A 14,916-nucleotide genomic window follows, 5' to 3' on the forward strand; every position below is an offset into this window, starting at 1 on the left:
ACCTGTACACGTTTTAACAGTTCAACTGTTTGAGAAACGAACTGGCCGCCCAATGAGTTACCAACGCATATCTTCGCTCAATCCCATGCAGATTGAAATACATGTATGACATAATGTGTGGCATAACATGATCACTGACAACGACATGTTCTCCATGACGGACTTCATCCGCCACTGTCGCATTTTCCACTCAAACTATTGGGATAATTTATAACTTACTCTCCTATGATCAACATACTTTTGTACAAGTTTAATCAGGGGCTTAGCTTGGGATTTTCAGGTGGAACGCAGACTTTTTCGGCGATGGAATAAAACGCTATTGGCATAGAGCATACACGCATTTGCATCATATATATATTTTTTTAATTGTAATCTCTGGTGGTACACAGCTGCGTACCTGCGTATATTGAAGGTAGGCCCCTGTTAATGTCGCTCCACAAGCACTGAAAAAAATGAGGCCCTAAAAATATATATATTGTCCTTGATGAGTGCCACGTACACCTGACTCTCAAAGACCCTCCCACCCAAGGTCAACCTGCTCGTGCAACATGGGTTGTAAAGGCGGGACTGCGAACCTGGATTCGAGTTGTTGCACCCACTCTATTCCCCAGATCTGGTCCCGTCTGACTTCCACCTTTTACCAATTTAAAGGGCCACGCATGAAATTACCTCATCAAATATGTCAAAAGTATTGGTAATTACCGAAACTGTAGATAATCAAACAACTTTGGAGTAATTTTCTCAAGTTCAAGTTTTTGCAGATACTGCACTCTTCCACCGTAGAGCAGAAATTGCCAGAAAAGGTCCCAGGTTAGTACATTTTGCTGGAACATATCTATTATTTTTGCCCGAATTTAAGAATTTGCTCTAGCACTAGGGGAAAGGGAAGGGGGCAGTCCCCCCACCCTGTCTCGTACGCTTATCAAAATGACTCCTGATTTGTTAACTAATTGTATTCCATAACGGTTAGAAAAAGGGTTCCTAAACCTGGAGGTCATATCTATACCTTTTGCTAGAAAAAGATTATTAAAAATCATCATTTAAATGCACATGCAGTATAATATACTGTTAAAATAAGTAGGTGATATTCCATTTCATATAGCAATATTTATAGAATGAAATGAGATATAAAATTCAAAATAAGTGGACAATGTGCGGTAATTTTCCCACTTAAAGGGCATGAAAAAAACCGCACCGATTGTTTTGATCGCGAAGCACATGACGTGACGTTGTACGTGCGAAAGGTGTGATTTCAAATTGAACACTTAGTTTGTGTGTACGTCGTGTGCATACTGTGGCAATATTCTTTCTTGTTTGTTACTGGAACACTATTTAAATCATAATATTGCTGTCACATGCTTTACAACATTGTGTAACTTTTAAACAATGCGACGTGTCCAACGTCAGGAACGTCTCAGAGCTGTAGGCATGCTCCAAGTTGGCACCACCCAGCGAATTGTGACCCGTAGACTTAATCTGTTACAATCAGTCATTAGCCGATTGTCGGCCCGATATCAACAAATCAGAAACAGGCGTTGGGCTCTGGTAATGTTTTCAGACGAGTCCAGATTCACACTAGACTTCCATGTTTGACGACAGCGTGTCTGGCGACATGAACGCTACACCAACGTCAGCGTTCGTCTACATGACCGATTTGGAGGAGGGTCCCCTATGGTGTGGGGTGGCATCACCATGACTGCCAGAACCCAGCTGCATATTGTACATGAGAGGGTCACTGGGCGTACTACCGTGACAACATCCCTGCATCGATCGCTGTGCCCTTCGCACGTTGCCCCCCCCCCCCCCCCTCCGGCTACAAAAAACCCAACCCCAACCCATCACATAGATCTAAATTGATGTCCACACGTGTGTAACCTCCCGTCCCCTCATTCATGGACAACGGTTGAAAAAAAAGCCTGCCTACCTACCCCTAATCCCCCCCCCCCCCCCCCCCCCCCGTGTTACTGGAAACATGATTGTTTCCTTTCCTTATGAAAGCGCTGTGATTATAAACATTTACATATTGTTTCGGAAATCCCTCTTACCTAAAGCAGCAGAGGCGGATCTAGGGGGCCCCAGGGGCCCGCCCTCATCTAAATTTTGCGATAGTTATAATTTTATTATATATTAATTTTCATTTTTTTTTTACGATCCCTCTCCAAACCTCCCCCAAAGTTCCCTTGGCATTCCACTTCATGTCACTGCCCCCCCCCCCCCCCCAAATGGATTTTCTGGATCCCCCACTGAGCATAATCTGCCCCGGGTCAGCCAGCCAACTAGGTTCAATTAGGCGCCGCTCTTCAAGAGGAATGGGACAGGATCCCCAAAAATGTTATTGGACGTTTAATCAGGAGCATGCCACGTCGGATTCGTGCGTGCTTGGCGAACAGCGGGGACTTTTACCCGTTACTAGTGCAACTGTTGAAAATGTCAAATTGACAAGCACCACCCCTGTTACCTATCTCTGTCTCCTCCGGACCTACGTCACTATTCTGGCTATAATCTTCAATGCCAATCCCTTGTCACGTGAGAGCTTGTGTTTTGCCATTAATTAATATTGCAATCAAAATCAATACATCTCTTATGTTATATATATTTATATTTTAATATCCCCTACTTATTTTGAACATTATATTATTTGTGTAATCTCTTGCATCACTGTCCACCCCCATCCAAACCCCCTCCCCCCACAACTTGTTTTCCATATTATTTAGTTCTGGTTATTTTTTACTGTTTAAATGTAGTTTAAATAAACAGTTATATAATGCAGTCGCCGCGTATATATTTATAGAAAAGGGGTAAGTTTTCAAACTTGTGCTCGATTTAAAAAAAAAAAAATTGCCCTTTGTACAATAAAATGTTTTACAAAACATGCGCAAACTGTGTTTACATATCTTTAAGGACATTTCCCGTAACCTTGTGCTTTAAATAGAAGCTTTGAAAAATTGTATCCTGCTGTTTAGTTGACTACGGAAGAGTGTATTTAAAGTTTGCGTTCGGTACTGTATTTACATAGTACGATTTAATGGGTATCTAATTATAAATAATACCAAATTGGTTCTCGGGTACTTTCGTTTTTACAACGGAAACAATCGAATTACCAACTCGGACCGTACCGGATACGTTCGGCTAGATCATTGTCGGACGAAAACACACGAAATGCGATGAAGTTACTTCCGCTGACGTCACAGTCAAGCCAGTAGGAGTCACAAGGAAAACAATAACGAAGATAAAACAGGAAAATAGGCTATCGATTGTTTAGGTTTTTTGCGTGTTTTTAATTCACTGAATATTTGCCATCATCTGAGTTAGATATGAAATTTAAGTTTAAGGAAGAGCACACGTTTGGTATGTATAATAAAAAAGTGTGATGGATTACATTTGACAAAACTTCAATTTGTTGACAATAATATCAAGATAAACATGTTTACCACACACACTTTCAGGTATCATAATCATATGACGTGAGATTTAATGTCACAGGATTTAGAACCACCAAAATTACACATATTTTCAAAACTTAACGTATTACATGATTAGGCCTAATTATTAGTATTGTCACTAGTCCAGAGGGACATAGAAAGTGTGGTTAAGAAAAGTATTTGCCTAATCATGTGCCCCGTGCACTAGTACTGTCACTATCATCATCCAAAAATATTTTTAAGAAGGTGGAGATTAAAGGATGTGTATATTTTTGTCTAAATAGATACTGTAGATCATGAAATTAATATGATCATAATATTAATGCGAAAAATACAAGATTGTGTTATTCGCATTAATAATGTGACACATTTATTTCTGTTTTGTCTATGTCAGGTGTCCCATGTTATTAAAACAAACCATAGATTAAAATTCTAATATATTTGTAAAACAACTGAAAAACAATTCATTGTAGACTAGACAAACTAACTGTCAAATAGTCAAGCAAGATATGTGTCATACGCTATTAAAACGAAGAAAGATTAATATTCTAATACATTTATAAAACAAATGGAGCACAATTCATCATAGTCCAGCAAGATGCCAGCATTGTGTGACGATTGCAGGGTGTTTGGCCACCCTATCAAAAGCCAAGACAATACATCGCATGTGTCTGGATATTAGCACGCTAATCCTGAGGTAGACTGTTTCTTTGTTTATACATTCGCAGGATCTAGCAGTCCTGTGGGCAGGTGGGGTTTTTTGGTGAAAGTATGCTAATGTTTAGCCAAATTTGGGTAACTATACATAAATGATTGCTGCAAAAATATGCTTTGAGTTAATGTCACCAAAAACACCTGTGACTAAAAAGGTTAACTGATATGTGTACACAGACATGTTAGTGAGTTGATCTCATTGAAGATGCCTGCAACTTGGATTTAACCGAAAAGTACACGGACGTGTTGTTAGGAAAATAATATTTCAAAGAGAGGCCACTAGCATTAATTGCATGTCGCATTTTAGTCTGCCCACTGTAATTCACGTTAATTTCAGGATCTACAGTATATATACAAATTAATATACATATAATTTAAGACAAAGGAATGAATGGGAATGACAATTTGTCTTGTGATATATGAATCATGATCATGCTCATGGACATAGGATTCTGGTGATAAGTTCCCTCACCAGTAGCTGAGTCACAGCTAGCCTTCCCCGCAATCTAATTAAAAAATATGTTACCTGGACATTGGGGACTACGCAGTGTTGTTAGTTTTAAATCACTGGCAGGATTCTGCAAGTAAGGTTTTGATTGGTGGACATGAGCTCCAACTGGCTGGTGTTAGATCCACATGTAATAGTGGAGCTAATTTTAATTAGATTGCCTTCCCCGTATTGTTATTTTGTTTTGAGATATTTTATTGATAAAAAAGAATCAAAAGGATTGTACAGGGGAGGGCTGGAGAGGACTATGTGTAATACTTCGGCAATCGCGACAACCAAATGGTATCTGCCAGCTAATGAGTCTAAAATACAAAAATTTTCCTCAATCTGATGCTACAGAGCTTTAGTTTGATTATTCTCGAGTCCAGTCATGACATTATACTTACATGTTGTATAATTACTTATGTGTATTTATTTTCAGAACAGCGCAAGGCTGAGTCAAACAAAATACGCTCTAAGTATCCAGACAGAATACCTGTAAGTACATGTACTTGAATCTGCTCCCAACAGGGCTTTAGATCTCACTAGGGGACGGGACATAACCCAGTGGTAAAGCGCTCACCTTGATGTGCGGTTGGTCTATGATCGATCCCTATCGGTGGACCCATTGGGCTATTTTTCGTTGCAGCCAGTGCACCATGACTGGTATATAAAGACCGTGGTATGTGTTATCCTGTCTGTGGGATGGTGCATAAAAAGATCTCTTGCTATTAATGGAAAAATGTTTCCTCTCTAAGATTGCGTCAAAATTACCATATTTTTTACATCCAATAGCCGATGATTGATAAATCAATGTGCTCTAGTGGTGTCATTAAACAAAGCAAACTTCTTTTTAGATCTCACTAATTTGGGCACAACAGGCTTTTTGTCTGTTATGATCACACCAAGGTCTTTTTTTTAGTGCACAGTAATGTTATTAGTATCTGGTAAATAGTTTTACAGTTTCATATATGTAATTACAGCTTAACTTTCCATTTCCATTCAGCATGTTTGTACTTAATAATTAATTATTATTCTTCTTCTAATTCTTACCAACATTTAAAACACCTAGAATTTACCATGTCATAAGACTAGGATTACCAGTCATAGATATTATTATAAATACATGTATTCGTAAATTTGAGGCAAGAGATGGCTACTACATTTTACTTTAGTCGGTCTGACTTCTGGTTACCAGCAGTCATTCCACAAACTTAGCATAACAAGAATACACAGATCTGTACTATTTGAATGCAGGGCTTGAACTTACCAACAGCAATTGCCATCATTGGGATATAAATTGCCGTAGCTCGCGAGCATCACCAACGGCACAAATGTGTCATTGTTAAAGCTCCTCAGTGATGGCAAAATGTTTATGCCTGGTGTACATTATCTGCCTGTATATAACATTAGTACATTTGAAATATACCTACATACAGAAAAATAACCTTTCTGCCTTTATTTATTTTCTGTGAAAATCATTTTTAAACAAATTGTCATGTGTAGGCTTTAAATTGCAGTCGGTGGGCCATTTCACCCCCAGCAATTTTGTTTTTAAATTGCCATGGGAAAAAAAACAATTCTCAAGTTCGAGCCCTGTGAATGCCACAACCTATTGTCCGAACCAAATTGTTAACAACTACGAAAAATTACTCTCCTACCTTTAATTGCCGTTAGATTTCCTCCAAAGTATTGTCCAGACAGAAATCTTGAAAAAAACACTACAATGACACAGTTTCCACATACCAGATGATAACTATGTCACCTATATCGACTTCGCTGAGAGCGCATAGGGCAAAAAGCATGTAATTTTGACTTTTTATGGAATATTCTCCAAGATGGGTGAAAGGATAGGACTTGATCTAACAACATCATAACATGTTATGATATAAAAGCAGACATGATGGCGTCATATTATTAATTATTATTATTAAAAAATGTTTAATGATACCACAAGAGATCATTGATTTCATATTAATTGTGTCACATACTTTGGAGGCTTTCATCCCTCTTGAAGAGTATTCCATAAACAAGCAACATGGCAGACGGCAGAAAACTGCATGTATTTTTCCCTATGCAATCTCAGCAAAGGCGATATCGGCGACATTGTTGCAGTCTCGTGTGTGGAATCTGTATATTTGTAGTGGGTTTTTTACGATTTGTGTCTGGACAAACTTTGGAGGAAATCTAACGGCAATTAAAGGTAGGAGAGTCATTTTTTGTAGTTGTTAACAATTCGGTTCGGACAATAATAGCTTTCAGTTACTACAGATCCGTAAAGTATATTTAGCTAAGTTGGTTGAACTAATATACTGAACTAATATACATGTAGTTCACCCAGCTGACGACTATCCCACTTACTCTCTGTGCATTGGTGGTCACCAACTCCCCATACAGAAAGTGCTATCGACTTTTTATCCCCTCTTTCTGGCAGATCTGCCATTTATGGACTACAGCAGATACACTAGTAAAAGTTATTATCTGAAACCACAAACAATACAGACACCATCTGACGAATAGAGTGACATCCCTGAGCTAACTACTTGTGACTTGGCTTTCGATCATTAAAAGTGATGTGCCTGTTGTTTCACACCCTGGTCAAAATGTAATGGTGAGATGCTTGTATTCCTGGCCTCAGTAGTGACATGCTTAAGCCATCGGACATACGGCTGGCAGGTACTGGGTTCGCAATCCGGTACCGGCTCCCACTCGGAGCAAGTCTTATTGACTCATTGGGTAGGTGTAAGACCACTACACCCTCTTCCCTCTCACTAACAACTAATAACTAACCCACTGTCCTGGACAGACAGCCCAGATAGCTGAGGTGTGTGCCCAGGGCAGCATGCTTGAACCTTAATTGAATATAAGCATGGAAATAAGTTGAAATGAAAATGAAGATGGTTGTCTCCATCACACAGGGTGAGACCTGGTTTAAAATTACCACAATTATCTAGACATCAAATAATCATCATTCAAAATGTGCATCTGTGTCAAAGAAAACCAACACTCCTTTACAGGGACACACCCCAGTTTTTAAACACTACAGCATATTTTTCACTATTAGAGCCGTTTATGATCACTGAAATTAAACATTACTTATATTTTATTGTTTAGATTATCCATTTCCGTACAATCGAAGTATTTCTAATACCATGAAATGCTTCTTTTTTTTCTTCATATTTTTAAAAACGCATGTGCGTGTCTCAGAAGTAACGGTTATAGATTCACGTTTTAGTCTATTTTTAAGGGCATCTCAATGTCACAGATTCTTGTTTCACTCTGTTGTATTCAAATTTGTTAAATGTTTGTAAATTAACCAAACTTAGTGTCCATTTTTACGGGTTGAAACTAGAGTCTATGTGAAAATTTGCCTTAACGTTTAAAGACTAGGGGTCTGTCCCTTTAACAGTTTGACTGTGTGTTTTGTGCTGCAGGTGATTGTTGAGAAGGATGCCAAGAGTCAGATTCAGAACATCGACAAGAGGAAGTTCTTAGTGCCCAATGACATTTCTGTTGCTCAGTTCATGTGGATAATCCGCAAGCGGATACAGCTCGCCTCAGAGAAAGCCATCTTCCTCTTTGTGGGAAAAGTTTTGCCACAGTCCAGGTACTAAGTCTGTATTTAAATACTGGGTACACAGGTTAACTTGGAAAGTCTTAGAATTTGCTATTTCTTTTTAACATCACCTGTCCTCATAACTAGTGCATATTCCCTATGGTTAGTAGACAAACATAAAACACTTCAAGTTTTCTCCAATTTCATTTTCCAGGTCTGGAAAGTCATGGAATTTTGAGTTGGATAATGAAAATACATCATGGAAAAAGAAATTTAGTTGATGATTTTTTTTCTTTCATTAAGCTGGTAACTTAAAATTTACCTCATGAAATTTATTAAATTAATTCTCAAATGTTTCATGAAGTTTACACTGTAGAATATACATGTATACATATAATAATTATATATATTCTACAGTGTAAACTTTATGAAACATTTGAGAATTAATTTAATAAATTTCATGAGGTATATTTTAAGTTGCCATTAGGAATCTCTAAAATTTGTTGTGAACCAAACAAACGTCAATCAAGTATATGAAAATCATAACATACTTTTCATACAGAACCTATAATAGGGATGCAGAAATGGAAAATATTTAACTAGCCCGCCATGATTTTTACTAGACTGCCAGTCTATAGAATAAATATATGATTAACAATATTATAATAAACAGTGTCTTCACTTCAAATAAAATATATAGATAAATTGACAAAACATTATTAATAACGTTGGTAAGTGATCAACACCACGTGTCAAACAAAGTCAAAGAGACAGATAGACCGTCGGGCTGGTAGGGTGCATTTTTAAATCGTTGGTAGGAATTTTTACTCGCATTTGAAGAGTGGGTGAGTACTTTCTGCAGCCCTGGGGCTATATTTATTATCCACATAGTTCAAGATATTCCGGGAAATATAACCAGTATTACATAATTTTGGGAAGTGGCTTCCCCAGTCTTAGCTCTGTGTAAATGCTGTCGTTTCGTCACCTGAGGCTTCTAGTTACATTTGAAACGTTTTGACATGGTCCTAGCTTGTTATTCATAACACAATAATTTTATGGATAATAAAGAAATTATTACCCTCATGTGAATCATACTGATTTTATGAAACTTGTGTCACGTTTCATGTATTGCTCGTTACGTAAAATCAATATGACACACAATCTTGTATCATAATCTATATAATATTATATAGCTGTGAGCAGAAAAGTCCACCAAATTACCTATAAAATTGCAGAAACCCCAAAATCAATCATTACATGACATTATTTAGGCTCAGTACTACATTTGTATAAAATTAGCAGTTGTTGTATTTGCAGAGTAGTAGAGCTAGTCCTGTCGTATAGGGATGTACAGCATTATCAGTATACCATATAGGGATGTCCGGCATTATCAGTATACCATATAGGGATGTCCGGCATTATCAGTATACCATATAGGGATGTCCGGCATTATCAGTATACCATATAGGGATGTCCGGCATTATCAGTATACCATATAGGGATGTCCGGCATTATCAGTATACCATATAGGGATGTCCGGCATTATCAGTATACCATATAGGGATGTCCGGCATCAGTATATCAGTATTATCAGTACCATATAGGGATGTACGGCATTATCAGTATACCATATAGGGATGTACGGCATTATCAGTATACCATATAGGGATGTACGGCATTATCAGTATACCAGTATATATTATGATTCAAAAGGCAAATAATACGGTTTGCGATACATTGTGTCTGTACTGATACACTCACTGATTTCCGCAAATGGCCATTATTAATAGAACATATGATCGTCATGAATTTCGACTAATTTAGTAATTTGTTATTACAATATTAAATATTTGCTAAGAGGATCGGACTAACATTATTGAAGAGACATCATTACAATGAGTTGACCAACTGCATGTTTGAAAGTTTACCTAAACTAAGTGTCGGTGAGCACTGTTTTTATGTGGAGTTCACTAGACATTTCCACAGTTGCAGTGCAAGCATTGGTCAGGTGAAAAAAAATCTTTTGACAGGATATCAGCCAAGTGAGATATCTTGAATTTCATACAACAGTTGCTGTCAAGTTATAATATTTATTGTTTACAGTAAATGATATATAAAATTTAAAAAATTATGCTGTGCATGCACAGGGCACAATATTTCACGAGAACTGTTGTTCTGTTCGCATGTCGGTTACACAACTTTAAAATCATGTTACGTGGTGAACAATTAATTTCTAAAATTAAAAGTACCATTAGAAGTAAAATTAAAAATCAGTTTATTATTATTATTTTTAAACATTTGAACCACCAGTGTAGCACAGAACCGTAGTTCAAGTGTTTTGCAGTTAGGTAGGTATAACTCATCCGGTACCAGAACTAAATTCACATCGGTTACCTAAGTAAAACTCACGTGAACCGACTTCAGGTAACCTAAGTAAAACTCACGTGAACCGACTTCAGGTTACCTAAGTAAAACTCACGTGAACCGACTTCAGGTTACCTAACATTTTGAAATATTGTCCCCTGCATGCAGGGTTCAGGTAAATCATTTGACAAAATCAACTGAATATTATATTATTTGTAATAATTTACTATTTTCTGCAAATCATATTTTACTATTCATGACATATACAGAACTTCACCTACCAGATATGTTGTTTTCTCTTCCTGTTTATTGCACAAGTTTATTTTGCACAAGAATATATATATATATATATATATATATATATATATATATATATATATATATATATATATATATATATATATATACCACGAGACCGCATAGAGGTTGAGTGGTATATTCTTGCTCAAAATAAACAAGTGCAATAAATAGGAAATGTAAGCAATGTGTGTGAAGTATGTGTATTTATTACATACACTGTACCTTCTTTCTTAAATCTATTAATCAATCCTCCTTTCATAGATTTACTTAACGTTATGAATAATACTCTGTGGCAATCTTGTGTAATGTTTCAAATGTGATGTGAAGTAATTTGTAAATCAGACATGACACCAGTAATAAAAAGGTGCTAACTCCAGTAAAAACAAAAAGGGAATTCCCCATTTATGAGTTCCGGTCCAGATTGCACATATATGTGATACAAGATAAATTTATCTCATAGTTTGAAAATGTCTTTATCATTATAGTAAAATTGAATAGGTGTGTAATAATTAAAGTGTTTTTATTCCATTGTAGTGCAAGCATGGGTCAAGTGTATGAAGACCACAAAGATGACGATGGTTTTCTCTATATCGCCTACAGTGGAGAAAACACGTTTGGGGAGTTACAGTTACAGATCTATATTTAATACACATCACAGTTTTATCCACTCTGACTACAAGTACTTGCCATGACTGCAGTAGCAGTGTGTAATGGCAGTTAACTTGTACAGGGCTTGAACTTAACAGCGGCACCGATGGCAATTGCTATCATTGAGATATAAATTGCCATGTGTTGGGACCATCACCATTGATACTTTGTGCTGCTGGATATAAATTACTGCTTTCGGTTAAACTCCTTAACAACAGCAAAATTAATATATCTGGTGTGCATTGTCTGCCAGTATTTAACATTTGTACGTTTGAAATGTGTCTACATGCAACAAAATAACCTTTTAGTCATATTTATTTGATGTGAAAGTCACCTTTGAAAAAATTGCCGTTGGCAGGCTCTAAATTGTCATCGGTAATCCATTTCACCAACAGCAAATATTTTTTTTAAATGCTGGGAGTGACAATTCCTTAAGTTCGAGCCCTGTTGTATGTATGTAACCTCTTATTTGACAGTGATATTGTACTGGTGGTTTCCTAGCTGATCATCATATCATTGTTCTGCAGTACTAAATTAACTTTTTGTTACAGTATTAGTTTCCCAGTGGAACTGAAAACGAGGCTTTGTTACACCAAAAATCTGTCAATGTCGTAATGCAGATCATAATAGACTGGTGTTTAGAAAAGAAAAACACATTTTGTAAAAATTTTAAAGCTAAAAGCACATTCCATGCATAATTTGAATAGTTTTGGTGCTTCAATACTTCATTGAGGTTAAAGTTAAATGTTGGTTATATTTTCCTATGTTATTATTAATGTTAAATGTTCACTAGTTTTCCTGTGTTCACAGTGTTTCCATTTGTTACGGCAGGACTCTGAAAATTGAAAATCTGTGTAAACCATTTATGGGTTACGCAAAAACTAATTCAGGTAACCTATTTCGATTTTTTCGTAACCCGTGATGACCATGTAAATGATGTCATAAATTCAATGTGCAAAAAAACAACAAATGGGTTACACAAAACTGTATTTACGCGAGCGATGCACGAACAAATCTATTGCTCTCTCGCAATTTTCAGAGACCTGTTGCCATTAAAATTAACGTTAAAACTTTTAAATTCTCATTACTGTGTTTAATGTTAAATATTGCCCTGTGTTACAGTTATGGATGACACATATTTTTGTATTTAAATATTTCTTAATTTTTACCGTTACTGTTAAGTTTAAAGTTGGTAAAATTTTCCATGAATGTGTTTAAGGTTAAATATTGATTACTTTGTTCCATGTTATAACTAGGTTATTGGTTGTTTTATTTGTGTTGTGGTTTATGACAACTATGGCAAGTATTACAGTGAAGTTTGAGATAGGTATATCTTTTCCTAGATCATAGTTAAGGTTAATATTATTTTTAGGATGTCAGTGGCAAATGAATGGAAATATTTTCAAGTTAACTCTGACAAAAATTATTATTTGGCTCTAATTTTATTGCATCACTTTGCCACTTTAATAATAGGTACATGTATTTTAGAAAAAAATTGGCTCTTCTTGTTTTTTTCCATTGCAGAATGTGCTATCTTTTCTGTGTTAAGAGTGTATAAAGGATTTTTTAAATTTCTAATTGACAAGTAATCTAATGTACAGCACCAAGCATCTCTCTTCCCCCCCCCCCCCCCCCCCCCCCCCGCCATCACAAGAATCACAAACATAATTATTATGATAGACATAGATTGAAATATCCAGGGTTGTCCGTAAAAATTTCTTTCTTTCTACAAAATCATATATTAACAAATTTCATTAATTATTGACCACATTGATATTACTAAATCAGTTTGTAAGGACCTAAATATGTTCAGTGTATTAAATATGCCAGGTATGCAACATATTTTTCATTATAATTATTTATGACATGTTAATTAATTTGGTCATATACTGATTTACTAATTTTTTTGTCTTAATGGCATTATTTTTAAATACTTGACGAATGTTTTACTTTACAAAACCATTTTAGAAAGACTTACTAACAGCTAATATAATTTTTGTCTTGCCTTTGTCAAGTAAAATGGCAAATGGCAAGATATGAGGATTACTTTTCCAGTGGCGCTGTCTGCAATGGTGATGGCATCAACTTTAGTATTAAAGTGTCACATCTGCATCAGATTCATAAAAATATAAGTCCTAGGTCAATGAAACTTGGTTTGTAGTTGCACGTTTGGGTGTTCATCACAGTGCATGTGAAAAGAATAAAAACATTAATTAATTAAGCATTTTTAATTAAAATACTTTTGCATTTTGCTTAAAGTTAAAGTTTTCCCTTTAACTCCATTACTAACAAACTATGTTAGTCACAGATCGATGAAACCTGTTGTATAGTTGGTCCCATGGATGTTCATCACAATGCATGTGAAAAGAATTTAAAATTAAATAATTTAAATGTTTTAATTAAAATACATTTTCATTTGGCTTAACATTAAAGTTTTGCATTTGGTTCCATTTCTCTCAAACTTTAAGTCCTAAATAACCTTGTTGATGATCTTTGGTATAGTTTATGAACATTTAAAGCTGTTTTCAGCCTAAAGTTCTGCCAGCAAATGTTTCGTGAACTATTTGATTGCTTTCCAACGTGGCCATTTGATTTACTGTGAATCATATAAACCAGTCTAGCGGAAGTTTTCCCACTCGGTTCAGCAACGCAGCCTTGAAGTATATTAATAATATTTAAACATTTGCAATAGTTCATCATTTGTTTGGTTCTTTCTATGATGTGTTTCTTCAATTTCACTTAGATGTCATTTATAATCTAGATCTCATTAAAATATAGATCTACGTGTAGTTTAATATAATTACTGTATAATCCCATTGGCTCGAACCCCGTTGGTGCTCGAAAAAGTGTTTAACCCATTGGGTAGTTCGACCTAACCATTCGGTCAACAATGTGTAAGTGTAACTCGGGTCTTTGTTTTTGGTTCGAGTGTTGCGGTATATTCGACCCTTCAGAGTTCCACACTTCCGAGTTCCACCCATCGAGATTCTACTGTAGTTTTTGTGATGAACATCCAGCAGTGATACTGAATAAGTTTATGGTAGGCAAGACTATTTCATTCTGTGAAATTCTTGTTTTTGTTTATGGTTTACCCACATGTATACCAATAACTTGTTCAAACTTTTAAATTTTTAATTTTATGTCATGGAGTCCATGTATACTAGTATTAGGTTTAAAGTTATTGGTGCAGTGTTGTTTGGATTTTTTTGGAGGGGGTTTTAATTGTGAATTTCCAAATTGTGTCACATTATCTTCATATTATGAAGATGTAATCATCATGTGAAATAAATAAGTTGTGTTAACTGCAGTTTGAATTTAAGCTTCAGCCATTTGTGTTCTGGTTGGAGTGTTTATCAATTGTGTGGAAGTGTGTTAACGAATAGTATTTCACGGAATGAGTGGAATGCGCTCACTTGTATTGCATA

The 14,916-nt window shown here is 35.9% G+C and overlaps 1 protein-coding gene across 1 annotated transcript; it reads left to right on the forward strand.

Annotated features, from left to right (window-relative positions):
* Positions 1 to 3,161: 3,161 nt before the first annotated feature.
* On the forward strand, positions 3,162 to 14,793 carry LOC121388257 (gamma-aminobutyric acid receptor-associated protein-like 2). The gene is made up of 4 exons (XM_041519528.1): positions 3,162 to 3,348; positions 5,066 to 5,121; positions 8,058 to 8,230; positions 11,378 to 14,793. The coding sequence occupies exons 1-4, from the start codon at positions 3,315 to 3,317 to the stop codon at positions 11,487 to 11,489; spliced, it is 375 nt and encodes a 124-aa protein (XP_041375462.1). The 5' UTR covers positions 3,162 to 3,314; the 3' UTR covers positions 11,490 to 14,793.
* The last annotated feature ends 123 nt before the right edge of the window (positions 14,794 to 14,916 follow it).

The sequence above is a fragment of the Gigantopelta aegis genome, chromosome 14 (assembly GCF_016097555.1).
Source record: "Gigantopelta aegis isolate Gae_Host chromosome 14, Gae_host_genome, whole genome shotgun sequence".
Classification (NCBI taxonomy): Eukaryota; Metazoa; Mollusca; class Gastropoda; order Neomphalida; family Peltospiridae; genus Gigantopelta; species Gigantopelta aegis.

Bases quoted from the DNA above. Each gene is read 5' to 3' on its own strand.
- LOC121388257 (XM_041519528.1), top strand. From the start codon at position 3,315: ATGAAATTTAAGTTTAAGGAAGAGCACACGTTTG. The intron at 3,349-5,065 runs GTATGTATAATA...ATTTATTTTCAG, and splicing joins TAAGGAAGAGCACACGTTTG to AACAGCGCAAGGCTGAGTCA. The intron at 5,122-8,057 runs GTAAGTACATGT...TTTGTGCTGCAG, and splicing joins AGTATCCAGACAGAATACCT to GTGATTGTTGAGAAGGATGC.